Source organism: Mus caroli, unplaced genomic scaffold, assembly GCF_978045245.1.
Source record: "Mus caroli unplaced genomic scaffold, Mus_caroli_1 scaffold_14, whole genome shotgun sequence".
Taxonomy (NCBI): domain Eukaryota; kingdom Metazoa; phylum Chordata; class Mammalia; order Rodentia; family Muridae; genus Mus; species Mus caroli.
Window position 1 is genome coordinate 51,159,195 of NW_028227269.1, and position 14,963 is coordinate 51,174,157.

Sequence of the window (14,963 nt, forward strand, 5' to 3'; positions counted from 1 at the left end):
CCTCCCATCATCCTGCTCTTACACAGTGCTCTTCCCATCATCCTACTCTTACACAGTGCTCCTCCCATCATCCTGCTCTTACACAGTGCTCCTCCCATCATCCTGCTCTTACACAGTGCTCTTCCTATCATCCCGCTCTTACACAGTGCCCCTCCCATCATCCTACTCTTACACAGTGCTCCTCCTATCATCCCACTCTTACACAGTGCTCCTCCCACCATCCCACTCTTACACAGTGCCCCTCCCACCATACTACTCTTACACAGTGCTCCTCCCCACCATCCTGCTCTTACACAGTGCTCCTCCCCACCATCCTGCTCTTACACAGTGCTCCTGCCATCATCCTGCTCTTACAGTCTTTTCGCCTCCTCTTCTGCGATGTTCTCCAGGTGTTGGTGGTGGCAGTGGGTGTTGAGAAAGAGGTCTCATTTATGGATGAGTAGCCTTTAATGTACTTTCTCTGGCAATTATCATGGAATCCCCCAAATAAATATTATTGCATGAATTTTACAGGTGAAGGAACTGATTTCAAAGGCAGGAAACAACTCCTGTAGTAACTGCTGGAACCAAATTCAGTTCTAAGTGGCTCTACCACTGTTCCCTAATGTCTACCCTGGCTCACGGTTAATGTGTCTCTCTTTTGCTATACCATCTTTTGTTATCCTTACATAATCTTTATTTATTTTCAACTTTCAATTTCTGGGGAGAAAAACCTATCAGTAAAGTCAGCCAGCTGGTCTTCCGTAATGTCATGTGGACCAGTGAAACCCTGTTTGTGTACTGAGTCCATCACCTTCCAGCTCCAGGTTTGGGTACTGAGTCCATCACCTTCCAGCTCCAGGTTTGGGTACTGAGTCCATCACCTTCCAGCTCCAGGTTTGGGTGCTGAGCTCATCACCTTCCAGCTCCAGGTTTGGGTACTGAGTCCATCACCTTCCAGCTCCTGGTTTGGGTACTGAGTCCATCACCTTCCAGCTCTAGGTTTGGGTACTGAGTCCATCACCTTCCAGCCCCAGGTTTTGGGTACTGAGTCCATCACCTTCCAGCTCCTGGTTTGGGTACTGAGTCCATCACCTTTCAGCTCCAGGGCACGGACAAGACACTTGCTCTTCTCATCTGCATACCGAGAGTGACAACAGTCCCCACCTCCTGTGATCATTACAGGTCCTAAGTGTTTTATTTTACACAACAGATCCTAGCTGTAGTGAGGGTGCTTATTACTTCAGCTAGAATTATCTGGATGAATTCACTGGGCCTTTAACTGTGGAATACTGAGAAAGTAGCAATTAGGTTTTAACGACTTAAAATACCAATAGAAGTTGGCCATTTTTTTTTTCTCCATAAAGTTGTTGTTCACGGTTCCGGGGTTCTTCTGCACGGCCCTGCTTGTAGGCAGCTGATTTGATCTAGTCTGGCCCAGAATTCACATCTGGGGTCTCTAACAGGAGACAGAATCCTTTTGAGGTGAAGACACACAGCTACACAAGGTTCACATCCAGATGCCAGACACCACAGGGAAACTGACCATTCTGGACGTGGCTAACACTGCCTGCTGACCACTTCCTCTGTCAGTAAACGGAGCCATTCAGTCTGTTAAGGTACAGGTTGAATGGTCACGTTCAAGCATTTAACTTCCTTTAAGTCTTCCGTACGTTAGGAGGGACTTCTGCAGTGATCTTTCTTGTAGAGTTCCTCTCAAAAGAGGGGGCAGAAAGAGATCAGTACAAAGGGAGAGGAGCTGAGGAGCTGGGGAGTCCAGGAACGGAGGAGCCAGGCTCCCACCTCAGCCTTTGTGCGGTGGGGTGGGGGAGGTGCATTCTCTACACAGTGCAGGGCAGCACCAGGCAGGAGGAAACCTGACTTCTATAGTTATCCAGAACACTAGAGAAACACACTCATGTCCCTTAGTACCAACCATAGGAAGGAACAAATTAAGGTACAGACAAGAGTGCTGTGTATAACAGAATACGTCCCTCATTCTTTCTTAGGAGCTGCTTTTCTTACAAAATCATTTGAATCCAACATGTCAGAGTTTAGACATGCTTTGCATCCTGCCGGCTTTTTAAATATCGGTATTTACCTTTCTGTGCCCATTCATGTCTACCAGTTTGCTTCATACACAGTAGGATCTTACTAAGTATTTCAATGAATGAATGAATGAATGAATGATCAGTTTTTGTCGTACTATAGTTTGATCCCTATTTCAAAATAGTTGCATTTTCTAGATTTACCCCATTTTCTGCCTGTTGTCATCCACACTGGCCTGTTTTCCTTTATTCACACCACAAAGATGTCAGTGGGTCCTCTGAAAGCAAGCATCAGCTGTGTGTGGGTCTAAGTGTGAATGCACCTGTGTGCACCACTCTCTTGGTCTTTCTGAGAGAGGACATGTCCTGTGACTCACAGGAAGTGCCTTTGGTAGTAGACGGAGGTGCTGGAACACTGGACAAAGCCAGGAGATCAATACATCAAGAACTGACTGAACGCCAGGGAAACTGGATTTCCATTCAACAGTTTGCATCCACACTCTTAAGGCCACGCACAGCAACAGTGCCCCCACTGGGGTGTAGAGAGCCAAGATTTCCCTAAGAGAAAGTACAACCAGGTGTTTGTTACAAACAGGAACACTGAGACTTCTCATGTTTCTGCCTCGATGGATGAAACTTGGTATCGCCAAAAGAGGAGGCAGGAGATCACCCAGCAAATAAAAACGGCGAGGGTGGGCTGCAGTTGAGAAGACATTTGCAGAGAAAGGTCCTTGTTGTCTTTGATGTCTACCCTGTTTTGTTGACTGCCTGAGCTGCATAGACACGCGTTCAAGGAAGGTTTCCCAGGGCCCTGGGTTTGCTAATTGCATCTCAGAAATCTCAGCTAACCCTGCACTCGTGGTTCTGCTAGGAAATCTGACATGCACGACTTAAAACTTTTTGACTAACAACATCTATGACCCTGGACACACTCATAAGCTTTCATGGTTGTTTTTTTTTTGGGGGGGGGGATGATAATTAATCATCTAGTATTGATTATATTTAAAATAGCATACTTAACTATTTACCCTTCAGATTCAACTTGTTTCCAAATAGCTTGCTCCCTGACTTAATTTTAATCCACACACCAATTTATATACAACAACTCAAGTCAGACTTAACAGTCAGTGGTGGATGTCCTGTGTACTAAAATTACGATTCCCATTTTAGTTGCCATCATCTACACTCTCCTGTAGGTGACAGATAACACTTCTATATGTTTCTGTGCTCGCCGAAGGGTCTCTTAACTCTTCCACAAAAATGCCATTATGAGGGTACTGTCTGACGACTTGAGTTCCACAGGGCTATGCTGTGCTTGCGGAAGTGACAGGAACATCAGAGGCATCTGTCTTAAATATGGCAGGTGGGGAGATGTGAAGTATTGACAACCCCCTAGGAAAGCCTGGGAAAACACGGACACACCACTCCACGGGTGCCAGACGGAGATCCACCCAGGTCGGGAGTGGCGCGCTCTAGTAGAGACTGTGGGCCTCTGTATCTGATCTCTCCCTTTGGAACAGGAGCGTGTCTCTGGTCTTTATCCGTCTGCTTTTGTCTTTGCTAACATCCTACCCCATTTCTCTTTTTCTTATAATCCACTAGGGGAAAACTGTTCATATTTCAGGTTATGGATTTTTAAAAAAATCTAGGATGTACTAAATAATAAAATTCAACTTCTGAGAAGCATGACAAAGAAAGTAAACGTCTACATATTGGTCTTATTTTTGTCTTAGGATGTCCTCATTAAGGCATTAAAATATTGATCAAAATAAATCAAAGGTAAAAAGAGAAAGAAGGAAGGAAGGAAAGGAAAAGGAAAAGGAAAAGGGAAAGGGAAGGGAAAGGGAAAGGAAAAGGGAAGGAAAAAAAGAAAGGATGGATTTCCTGTAATAGGGAAACAGCATACCAAACCGAATGAACATGGAGGCCTGCCCTTGCACCTCATGACCTCCAGGTGGCGCTGTTGACCTACACATGGAAAGCAGATGCCAGGTTCAGTTTATAGCTGGATTTTCACTTTTTCAAAATATTTTCTGTCTCCACAGATGTGTTCTTTTAAATGGTCAATAAAATTTTATAACCACTATTTGAAAAATCGCAAGATTATTGTGATTTGTGCTTCCCGGGCAAGAATATTTCTTCCCGTCCAGACATACTCAGCCAGTCAGGTGTCTGTCTGCATTTGTTCCGTGGTGTCTCTTTTCTGCCCTTCTCTTCTTCCGAGTACCCACAGGCTCAGCCACAGAAACTTGGACTGATGATGGAACACAATTGGGTGTCTTCCTCATTCAGCTCTAGTAACTTGGCTCCAAACACTCTGAATGGGCGGGGTCATCTGTACTCAATGCCCACCCCCCAGCCCCCTCTGCGTCCCCAAGCCAGGCTGTGGTTTGGGTGTGGGCAAGCAGAAGTTTGTCACGCACTAGAGATGTTTTGAGGTAACTTACGCAGTGCACCCCACGGTCTAATCGTTCTCTAGGAAGCTGCCTCTAGGTAAAATCCAGGCGAGAACTTGATTTCCTGTTTGGAAGGATTTCGGGCCAGGAGCAGTGGTCATCAACGAAACCCAACCCAACCCAACCCAAACCAACCAACCAAACAAACAACAAAAGAAAACAGTAGGAAGGTTTGCCATAGTTTGAGGCAAAGTTTGGGATTTTTAAGATTATCTTTAAAAATAATCAACTAACCTTCCCTTTGTGCCCTTTTCTTCTATTCCTTCTCTCACAGGGGTTTGTGAACAAGCTGGACGAATTCATTCAGTGGCTAAACGAAGCCATGGAGACCACGGAGAACTGGACTCCGCCTAAAGCCGAGACGGACAGCCTCCGGCTGTACCTGGAGACACACTTGGTAGGCAAGAGCATGCTGTGGCTTCTCTTTCTGTCAAGGATTTCGATGTCGCGATTTGTTTAGGTCCAATATCAATTTTAGTTATCAAACGTCATTATATGCTAATGAACCCAAGCTCTAATGGGGTTAAGCCTCAAGCTGACCATTTTCAGGCATTTCAAGTGATAATATGACCCCTAAGGCCTCCGTACTTCAAACAGATGCTTCAAAGCTTTCTCCAGAAGGGACGCTATTTTAAAACACCTTAGAAAATCTTATTAGACCCGTGTTCTCTAAAGTGATGATTGAAGATTTCCCTCTTCTTGGGGAAAAAAAAAATAAATGAATAAAAGAGAAAAATTTGATGACCATTCTGAAGCTTTCTGGAGTTCTTGTAAAATTAATGAGCCCCTCATTATCAAGAAGGTCTATTTAATCTGTTCTACACTTGGCTATTTTAATAAAATATTTAAAATGATGATCTCCATCATTTCTGCTGCTACGTGGATTTTTCAGCAGATAATTAATACAACTGTCATTATGCCGGGCCCTCTGCTTAGGGAAAACCAGGAAGTCATTGTGGATAACACTTGGGTGACTATGCTTTGAGTCTGTTTAAAGCAGGAATTATAGACCAGGATACATTTGATGAACCTCGGGAGGTTTGTAGTGAATGCTTCAAATGGCCGATATCAATTATGAAGGGGTGGGACCCTGGTACCCGGAGTGTGATAAAGCGTGACAAAAAAGCACGTTGTCATAGGAAATGAAAACTCAGGCTTTGAGGATCTCATCTTTATTCCTTTCACTGATAGCATAAAATTGACAAAGGCAATGAACAGGAATCCTTGGGTGCCCAAGTGTGGGGTTGATTTCTGCCCCTCTTACACGCTTAGAATTTGGAATAGACTATGCACCATGGAGAGTCCCATGCGCGAGGTTTCACGGGAAAGACTGCAGAAGGAAGACGGACGGACACAAAAAAGAGAGAACTTTAGTTTATTTAGTGTTGTGTTTTGAACATGTTTTATGTGACTGCAAGTTAAACAGTCCCGGGAACCAGTTACTGCATGCAGGTAGTCTTCCAGATGAACATGGCCTGGGTTGACAGTCCGGGCCGTAGAAACGCCAGTGGCCGTAAGTGCCTCTCTTGTACTGGGTTTGGAAAGACTGCCCTGAACACTCAATTCCCCGAAGAACACACTTTTCAGGTTTTTTTTTTTTTTTTAATTTTTTTTTGGAGGGCATTTCATAATAGCAAGATAAAGATATTCAGTGCTTTATGATGTAAATTATATTAATTAGAATGTCAGCGTTGCCCTGGCACTGTTCTGACAGAAATTCTAATCTGTGTTTAAACAGGACTATATGAACTTTATTTCACATCAAGTGTGCTGTCTTAATTTTCTTGATTTAATATTTTATGGAAAACACACATCCAGCTTTTGAGGTTCCAGAGGGCACGAGGGCATAAGGTGCCCTAGCTGTGGGTTGCTCACCGAAAGCCAGGAGGAAAGCCTGGCAAGGGCCTTTCCTCTCTGCGTAGCATGCCCCTGTGTCACCATTGCATAGCCCTGTCTCAGCTATCTTACAGAAATCTTGCTTAACATCCCTGTGCCAGCCTCACCTCATGCTAGCCCAAAGCTAGAAGTTTCTTTTATGAAGGGGCATTTCGTATTATTATGTAGTTGCAACTAACTTTATGTATCTAATGTTAACTTAGAATGTTGCTAATACAATGTCAGAAGTCTTATATTATCACTCAGTTTAAATTGCTACTGTGTCTATGACCTTACTCTATGTAGCCTTAGCAATTGCAGAACTTTTTATTGGTGCCTATTAAGAAGCTCAGGCAGCTCTCATCCCAAACATGGAGTCACTGCCCACTGCTGTGGGTCACCAAAGAGTCCTTCCTGATGTCTCTCTCTCTGTTTCTGTCAAAGGATTACCATCTTGGGGGGGAACTTTTTTTTTTCTCTCTCTCTCCGACTATTCTGGCTAGCATAGGGATGATATAGGTAAAGTTTGCTTATCTCTGCTTTTCAAATGGCGAGAGACTATGGTTTGCAGGCCAGTTCACGGACTGTTAAGTCAGTCTCACATTGAACTTCTGAGAATAGCTGTGTGCAATAGCCACATTAGACTTCTGTGCATGGTTTGCTGTGGAATGCTACAGAAATCATTCACGGGAGTCCCTGGACTCTACCAGGCCAGTTACCACAGGACAAGGCTCAGCTTCTCTCTGTCCACCTTACCCTCTGTCCCTGATTGTCATCTTTATCTTATTGTATTATCATTGTGCTGAACTAATATTCTTTTAGTCTCAAAAGGAGGCAAAGTCTACCTTTCTATGAAAACTATTCAAGTGAGCCTAGAGATTCATATCCTAGCTTAGTCTATACAAACCGTCATTGTTCCCTGATGTGGGAGCAGAGGGTTTTTACAGTGTCACACAGTAGTAGAGGTTGTCAGATACACTTGCTAGATCATCTTTTTCTAGATCCTAAGATTTAGTCTTCAGTCTTTAGGAATGTGGGACCTGAGAGCGATTGTCTTCTCTGATATAATACATTGGGATAGGTGGTCTCTTCTAGTATGTACTCGTAAAGATAAACAAATACCAAAAAAACAGTTGTACATCTATATCTTCATACTTAATTCAGTTATTTTCCATGATGGCAGCCAAGGGTTTTTCATCAACCGTAATCAATTAAAGCTTTACAATGCCTCTCTGAGCGAGAGTCGGGAATTTTATTTTAGCTGTAGGGGACAGTGTGGAATTGTCATGGCACATCAGCGATTTTCCACGATAATTAATCATCTGCTTGCAACTTGTCTGCTCCTTCAAAACTACAGTTCCCATCTTTCTGGAAGCTGGCCCTTTCAGGAAGTGTCATTTGGAGGTGGTGGGTGGCGGGTGCTGGTCATTCTCCTTTCCTGAAGGCAATTTTAGAAGGAGCATTGTACGGATGTGCTATGGGGAAGATCCCCCTTTCTCTTTCCTTCACTGTTGTCTGTTTCCTCTTCAAAAACAGCTCCACTGGAGTGTTTGGCCTGCGAGATCGCATATCTTAGAGTATGAACGTTCACGAGCTTTGACAATCTGAAAGATATATACACTCCACCAACATCATGATAGTGAGCGCATTCATCTCTCCAAACCTCCTCATGACACTTTGAGATTCCTTCCTTCAGCCCTTCCCAGACTGCACTGCATCCCTAAGCAACTGCTGATTTGGTTTTTCTGTACTATCCAGTTTGCTCTGTCTCTAACTTCATAGGCGTAAGACCAGCCAGCATGCTCTCCACTGGGGCACAGGCCTGATCTCTCTCCTTCAGCATGTTTCTTGTTAGCTATAATGACATCGCATCTACCGATGTTCTTTCTGTGTTGTTCACATGTGCATGGGCCACGCCTGATGCCTTGAGTTCCTGATGAACGTTTAATGTTTCCTCCACAGTCTTTCAAATTATGTATACACCTGAGTAGAAGCACAATACGTGCAAACATTGTGAATAACCACCGCATGCCAGAGGACGTAGCTCTGGGATAGACTGTGTGCTTAGGAAATAGCCATCGAGAGTGTTTAGATTACATTCCTTTAAGGAAATGTTCAGGAGTAAGGCCACAGAGGAAGCCATCCTGGCTAGGTCCACAAGTTTGTCCATGTGCTTCTGGAAGGAGATCTCTCATCTCCAGAGTCCTTGGAAGACATACCTAACTCACCAAATGAGTACCACTCCCTAGACATCGGAGCCAGGAAAACAAACCAGATCTTAACTCTTTTATAGCCAGTCAGACTATCCAGGGTGAACTACTGTAGTCCAGCCAGACCAGAGAGTTGGGCAATTGCAATGACTAAGCCTAGGGCAGGGCCAGTCTTAAACATGGAAAGGAAATTTGGGTAGGCGTCCCATACTCTATGGCACAAGGATTGACCAATTTCATGTTGTCTGGGAGTTTTAAGTTTGTTATAAGAACTCTCTGACTATGTAGCCCAGGAGGTCAGGGTACCAGCTGACAGGCTCAGGCTGGCCACCAGCTCAGAGTACCAGAATAGCAGGCACCTCCATGCTTGTCTTAAGAAGCAACATTTGTAATTCAATTTGATACGTGACAGCTGTGCAGCAAAATGGCGACTATGGGTTCAAGATTTTAGTTCATACGTCTGAAGCACCCGTGCAACCAGGCAGATCCTGAGGTGCTAGAGCAATGGTTCTCAACTGATTCTCAGCCTTCCCAATGCTGCCTCCTTCTAATGCAGTTCATGTTGTGGTGACCCTAAACCAGAAAAGAATTTTCATTGCTATTTCCTAATTGTAACTTTGCTACTGTTGTGAACTGTAATGTAAACATATGGGTTTTGACCCTCCCAGATCTCCTAAGGGATCTCGACCCACAGGTTGAGAACATCCCCCCCCGCCCCCCCCCCCCCCCCCCCGTAGAGCACACTGCTTGAACTTGCCTTCTCTTGGGGCTTTCTATCGAACAGAGACGACCATAGGTTATACGATATAGTCCTGACCAGTAAAATTATATAGGATAAATGAAGGAGTTCAGGGAAAAGGTTTACTGTTTTCCTAGAGATAATTAGATGAAGGCCTTGAAGGGCATAGATTACTCTGTCGGATCAAATGAGAGGAGAGAGCTGGGGTAGGGATATCACGGTGAGGGTCATCGAGGAAGAGTGGGAAGGGGACTGTCAGGTGAGGCTGAGCCTCCGCTTGAGCCTTGAAGGGTGCTACTGGACAGTAAGGGACACTAAGTGACAATTTAAATCGCCAAATGTTTCTCTGGGGTACTGAAACTTTTGGTTTTGTGTCAAGCAGAAGAGCGACAGGAGTCAGTCACAAGTCCCATGGGGGTGAGGCCAGGCTGGCAGAGTTTAGCTGAATGATCACAGTGGAGGACTGGCTTGAGTAGAGTATTTGATGTTCTAGTATGGACAAGCAGTCATCATTCTTCAAAAATGATGGATTTTTGCCTGGCTGTGTGCAGGCATGGCAGAAACTACTCGAAGTGGGTGGCAGTAAAAAAGGTCTGAGGAGAGGCCTCCCTCCTGTCCTCTCAGACACCAGCTCTCTGCTCTTTCTTGCTATCATCACACGATTATCCCAAGTATTTAAAAACAGCTACACATATGTACGGTGCTTTGTGTCCAGCTTAAACCAGCAACAGATCAAAACCAGTAACTATAACACAACTTTATCCCCTTTGGACGGCTTTAACAGTATTTCCATCCGGGGTACTCTTGTGATTTCCTTTAACTAATCCTTTATGCTAGACCCTTAGGTTATGTGTGGTCTTCTATCTCCAACGATGCTTCTGTGCATGTGCTCAGACCTTAATCATCTTGTTTGGTATGAGTCTGTCCTTACATTCAGACTTTCTGGCTAAAAAGGTTCTACACATTGAAAACTTTCATCTACCACTAGACCGACCGTCTTTGGTGGAGACGATGCGGTGTGTGCTCCGTGCTGAGCACGCCCACTGCCGTCTGCTGTTGAAGCTTGTTGCACACTGCTTAGCCTTGTCCATGCGGTGGTTAGCAAGGATGAACACTGTGCTTCCAGCATTTGGGGTGGGGTTGTCACCTTCTCCGTGTTTGGGGGCATCGTTTGCATTTCTTTCCTTGGGTCTGTCTGCTCATTATCTGTGCCTGGTTTTCTGTTGGGTCATTACTATTCTCTACTTCTGGATTTACATGCATTTCTTAAATACCAAAGGAAGCAATCCCTTGTCTGTGCTGTGAATGGAAAATATCTCGAAAGGAAACCATCAAGAAGTCTCTTCCAAAAGAACAGGGACATCTCAACAATTTGTGCCTGTACTTAGGCAGACTTGGGGAGCCATGCTGGATCCTGCACCTGGCAAAACCAGGCATGAAAATCAAAGCTGAAACCTTAGATATAGAGGGTCGAGTTTAAGATCAGTTTGTAGGCCCATGTGGAGATTAAGAACATCAGAGCAAACTGGGCTGTGTTGGCGCATGCCTTTAATCCCAGCACTTAGGAGGCAGAGGCAGGCGGATTTCTGAGTTCGGGCCAGCCTGGTCTACAGAGTGAGTTCCAGGACAGCCAGGGCTACACAGAGAAACCCTGTCTCTAAAAAATCAAAAAAACCAAACCAAACCAAACCAAAACCCCCAAGAACATCAGAGCAGTGGGAACAGGAACACTGGGTGAGTGGGAGTGGGTTGGGGGAGGGGGACAGGAGAAGATTATAGGGCGAATCAGGGGTTCACACCAAGAGCTGCTTTTGAGACTCGCTCATGTTCAGTCAGAAATGTCAGACAACATCTTTTTGTCTGCCCTGTTCTGGTCTATGGCGCCCTGCACTACACCCAACAGAGTGTGGGTAAGACTCAGATGCAGGGAGGTATGTAGACTGATGAGCACTTCTCTGCATGAGCCGGGCCTCCAGGCACTGCCAGGGGTGTGTGTGTGTGTGTGTGTGTGTGTGTGAGCCAAGTTACTGTGACATCATCACTCCACAGATGTGTGTAGTGTGGACTGAGGACGGGCGATTCAGCCCCCGCCTTTCACTCAATGTCTAGTTAAAGAGAAACATCACGCCACACTCGGTGGGAAAAGCAAACAACGTGAGACAGCATAAAGCGAAAAGCACAGACCTCCACCCTGCCGACTAACCAGCCCAGGCAGTCTGCTCTGTGTTCTGTGGAGCCCTTTTATGTGAGACGAGCACACTTGGAAGTCCGTGTTGGATATAATTCAGTAAAGTGCTTCTGCAGACCTGTTTCCATCTGTATACAAAAGAACTCTGGTACATTCTCATAGCTCCTTAGTGTTTGATCATGTGGACATGCCCCGGCTTATTTAATTAAATCTTGTCATGATGAGCACTTTAGCTTCCTCTTTATTTCTGCTTTCTTTTTTCACACCGTGCTCCACGAATATTCAGTCTGTCACTGGCAGACAACCTTCTTGTCCTTTTCCAGGCAGCCTGCAGCAGCAGCTCAGGGACCCCATGTAATAAAAAACCCCTAGGAACAGCTTTCACTGTAGGTAATAAGAACCGAGGCAGATCCGTGTTTGTGCGTGGGATATCTGAGTCCCTGTTTACAGGTGGACTTTAAAAGCACAGCCTTCTGACCCTTTGTTCATCCTAGTATTAGTGCCTGCAATTTGAGTTGGCTGCCACAAGGTGGCAGAGGAGCACCAGACTCCACTTGTTCTCGAGGCCCCATCCTTATTGTGCCCTTGCCCCAGTCTTCATAAACACGATTGGATTTAACTAGCGGACCGACGTGTCTGGTTAGGAGAATGATCAGCAAATGCAGACGCACACGTTTCCCATCACCACCTAGATCTCTATGCTTCATTTCTGATTCAATCGCCTTTATTTCTACCCCAAGAAAAACCAGCGTTCTGCTGCTCCTGGTTTTTCCCAAACACTTCGGACTGCTGGTCTTTTGCTGGCCCTCCTGTGTCTACCTCTGCTCCATTTTTCATTGCTTGAAGTTAAGAGATCACAAGAGTTTGTTTTTCACCTGCCGCTCACCTTTCCTGCTTCCCCTTCTCTGCTGAGATGACGGACAGCCATGGCCTAAGCAAGTTGAGCTTCTTCACAAGACCAGGAGATGCCGCAGGGCTGTGCTCCTCAGGAACAGGGCTCAGTCAGCCAGACTTCAAAGCCAGAGCCTGTGTTGGGCCCAGTTGCCCACCACCCCCTTCAGCCTCAGGAGCAAGGTTACAGCCTTCTGAGAGCTCTGACGCTCCATTTGCTCGTCCCTTGGCTCCCATCAGTTTAAAGTGTAGCTAGCTGAGTGTTTAGCAGGATATGGTGCCATTTCTCCTGTTTATCTGAAATACTCAGAGCCCAGCCTGAGTCCTTTGCTGTAGTGGGTGGAGATGGGGGAGGGGGGGGGGGGTTCTTTCAGGAACGACAGCATTCGGGCATTTTGTCTTTGCTTGTGACAAGGAGGGGGCAGAGGCAGAGAGGGAGGCTCGTTTTGGACATGTGACGGTCGTAAGCACATTCCAGTGCTCTCATGGTTCATTCTGTGTGTCTAAGAGACTCATGTGGGTTACTTTTCCCAGTCAAGAAGAACTGTACTTCCTTCCTGCTTGGTTTAAGGGCTCTTAGGCCATAATATGTAACAATTCTCACTATTTTGAATCTCGTTAGTGCCCAGTTTACTAATTTATAACTTACTTTTTTTCTCAGACAGTAATGGCTGCTTTTAACTAGATGATCAGAGAAGTGGTGTGCTTATTGAACACAGCATATCCAGAGCTGTGGTGTACTGAGCACTGAAGAAAAGTTTGCAGACAGGCCTTGTGTTCTGTGGGCCATGCACAGGACTGACTGAGGGCATTGATTAAGGACAAGGGACTCACATCTTATCACATGGAATTTGGGGAACTTGAATCAGTTTATCTGGTATACATAGTAAAAACTTCAGATTTTTATATTAACCAGGAGAACATTTACCTATGGGATGACTGTTGGGAAGGTGAGATTAGCAGTGGTAGGTGAGGAAGACTCTTCTATTTGGGCGACTTTTGCACATCTTCCTTGAGTACTTAAGAGTGTATGGTAGGAATGGCTCACATATTCTTAAGGAAGTTGAAATTCTGTGTGTTGGCTAGTGAATCTGTGACAAGAAGGGGGAACCCGAAGGTTTCCTTTTGTTTGTAGGGGTGTGATTCATCTCCTTTGGCAAGATAAAGCAATTAAAAAAAAACACAACGGAAATAAAAATGATAATTCAGTTATTAGAAGGGTTAAAAACTCTGCAGCTTGAATATTACTACTTAAAAATATGAACATTGTATGACTAGACAGGATGTTAATGACTTGACATTACAAAATTTATTAAATTTATTTTTAAAGTGGTTTGGTTCCCCCTTTCAAATGCATAAAGCGTGTGGGAGTTGGAATAGATCTGCCCCAGGCTGCCAAAACAAGATTTTAATGGAACCGGAGTCCTTCAGGGATTGTCCTAAATCCACATAATATTCTTAAGTCCTGGTGTTTGCACTGGGACCTGTGTATTAGCAGATGCACGTGTGAATAATATACGTATATCCATCCATCACCCTGGTGACTCCACATCCTTAAGGGCTGCCGCACATCAATTATTCCACCTCAGGGGGTAGAGAGATATTTGGGCTAGCATTGACCTTCTTTTCAATCAGGGCCTCCAAACAGTATGTCCTGGAAGTCAAATAGTCCCTTCAGACAGAACCTCTGTTTGAGCACGCGTTTGGCCTGATGTCTCCATGCTGAGGAGCTGAGGAGTCAATGTGATTACCTGTGTCAGGTGTGGAGGCAGCATCCGGGGCAGCGAATGAAAATCCCGTCACTCAGAGTCACCGTCAGCATCCAGAGTCTCACCCATCTATCTCCATCTCGCATAAGTTATTAGCCAGTCTATCAGGGAAGAGCGTCAACCTCACTGAGCTGCACACAGACACACACACACACACACAGTCTTTCAAATAAATTATAGATTGTTTGAGGAGCTAGACTCACTTTCAAAGGCTTGGAGCCATTTTTATGACCTGAGATCTTGGGAGCAACGTCTCTTTAGGAGGAATGAAGGTTTTTTCCTTTTTTTCCTTTTTTTTTGTCTGTTTGTTTTCAAGAAAAACAAAGACTTTTCAAACATGTGGTTTTAATTTTTTTAAAAACACTTGGAAATTATTTCTTAAATGCACAAAGTTCTCTCCTTAAGCTTCTGATAGTTAAAGGTGTGTTACAGATTGTTGTGACCGAGGAACCAAATGACAAAAGGTAGCCACTTCATTCTGTTGGGAAAATGGACAGTGACTGGCCGTTTATTTAATTGTGTGCTAAGTACCATATGATGAGAGGGTAAAGTTAAATTGATGATTCAGGTTACCCCAGCCAGGGTACAGTTTATATGGCAATTATGCTGGGTCATCTAAGTGTAATTGGCAAGTAATTTTGTAAGCGAAGGAACATGACAGCTCATTTACATGGTGTTCACCGAGTAAAATTTGGGGACATTCATCAACCACTCTGGAGTGCAGAGTGATCGCGTTGATATTCCCCGGCACTGCGGGCTGTTGGACGCTGGTGTGCGGGATGAGTCCTGAGGGGTGCACTCCCCTCTA

The 14,963-nt window shown here is 44.9% G+C and overlaps 1 protein-coding gene across 16 annotated transcripts in view; it reads left to right on the forward strand.

Moving 5' to 3' along the window:
* Akap6 (A-kinase anchoring protein 6) overlaps positions 1-14,963 on the forward strand; it is a 435,939-nt gene that overhangs the window by 213,320 nt on the left and 207,656 nt on the right. For all 16 annotated transcript variants that reach the window (XM_085830363.1, XM_029484603.2, XM_021179349.3 and 13 more), the window contains one exon: positions 4,758-4,880. In XM_085830363.1, the coding sequence (XP_085686489.1) occupies positions 4,758-4,880 (123 nt within the window). The remainder of the gene's footprint in view (positions 1-4,757; positions 4,881-14,963) is intronic.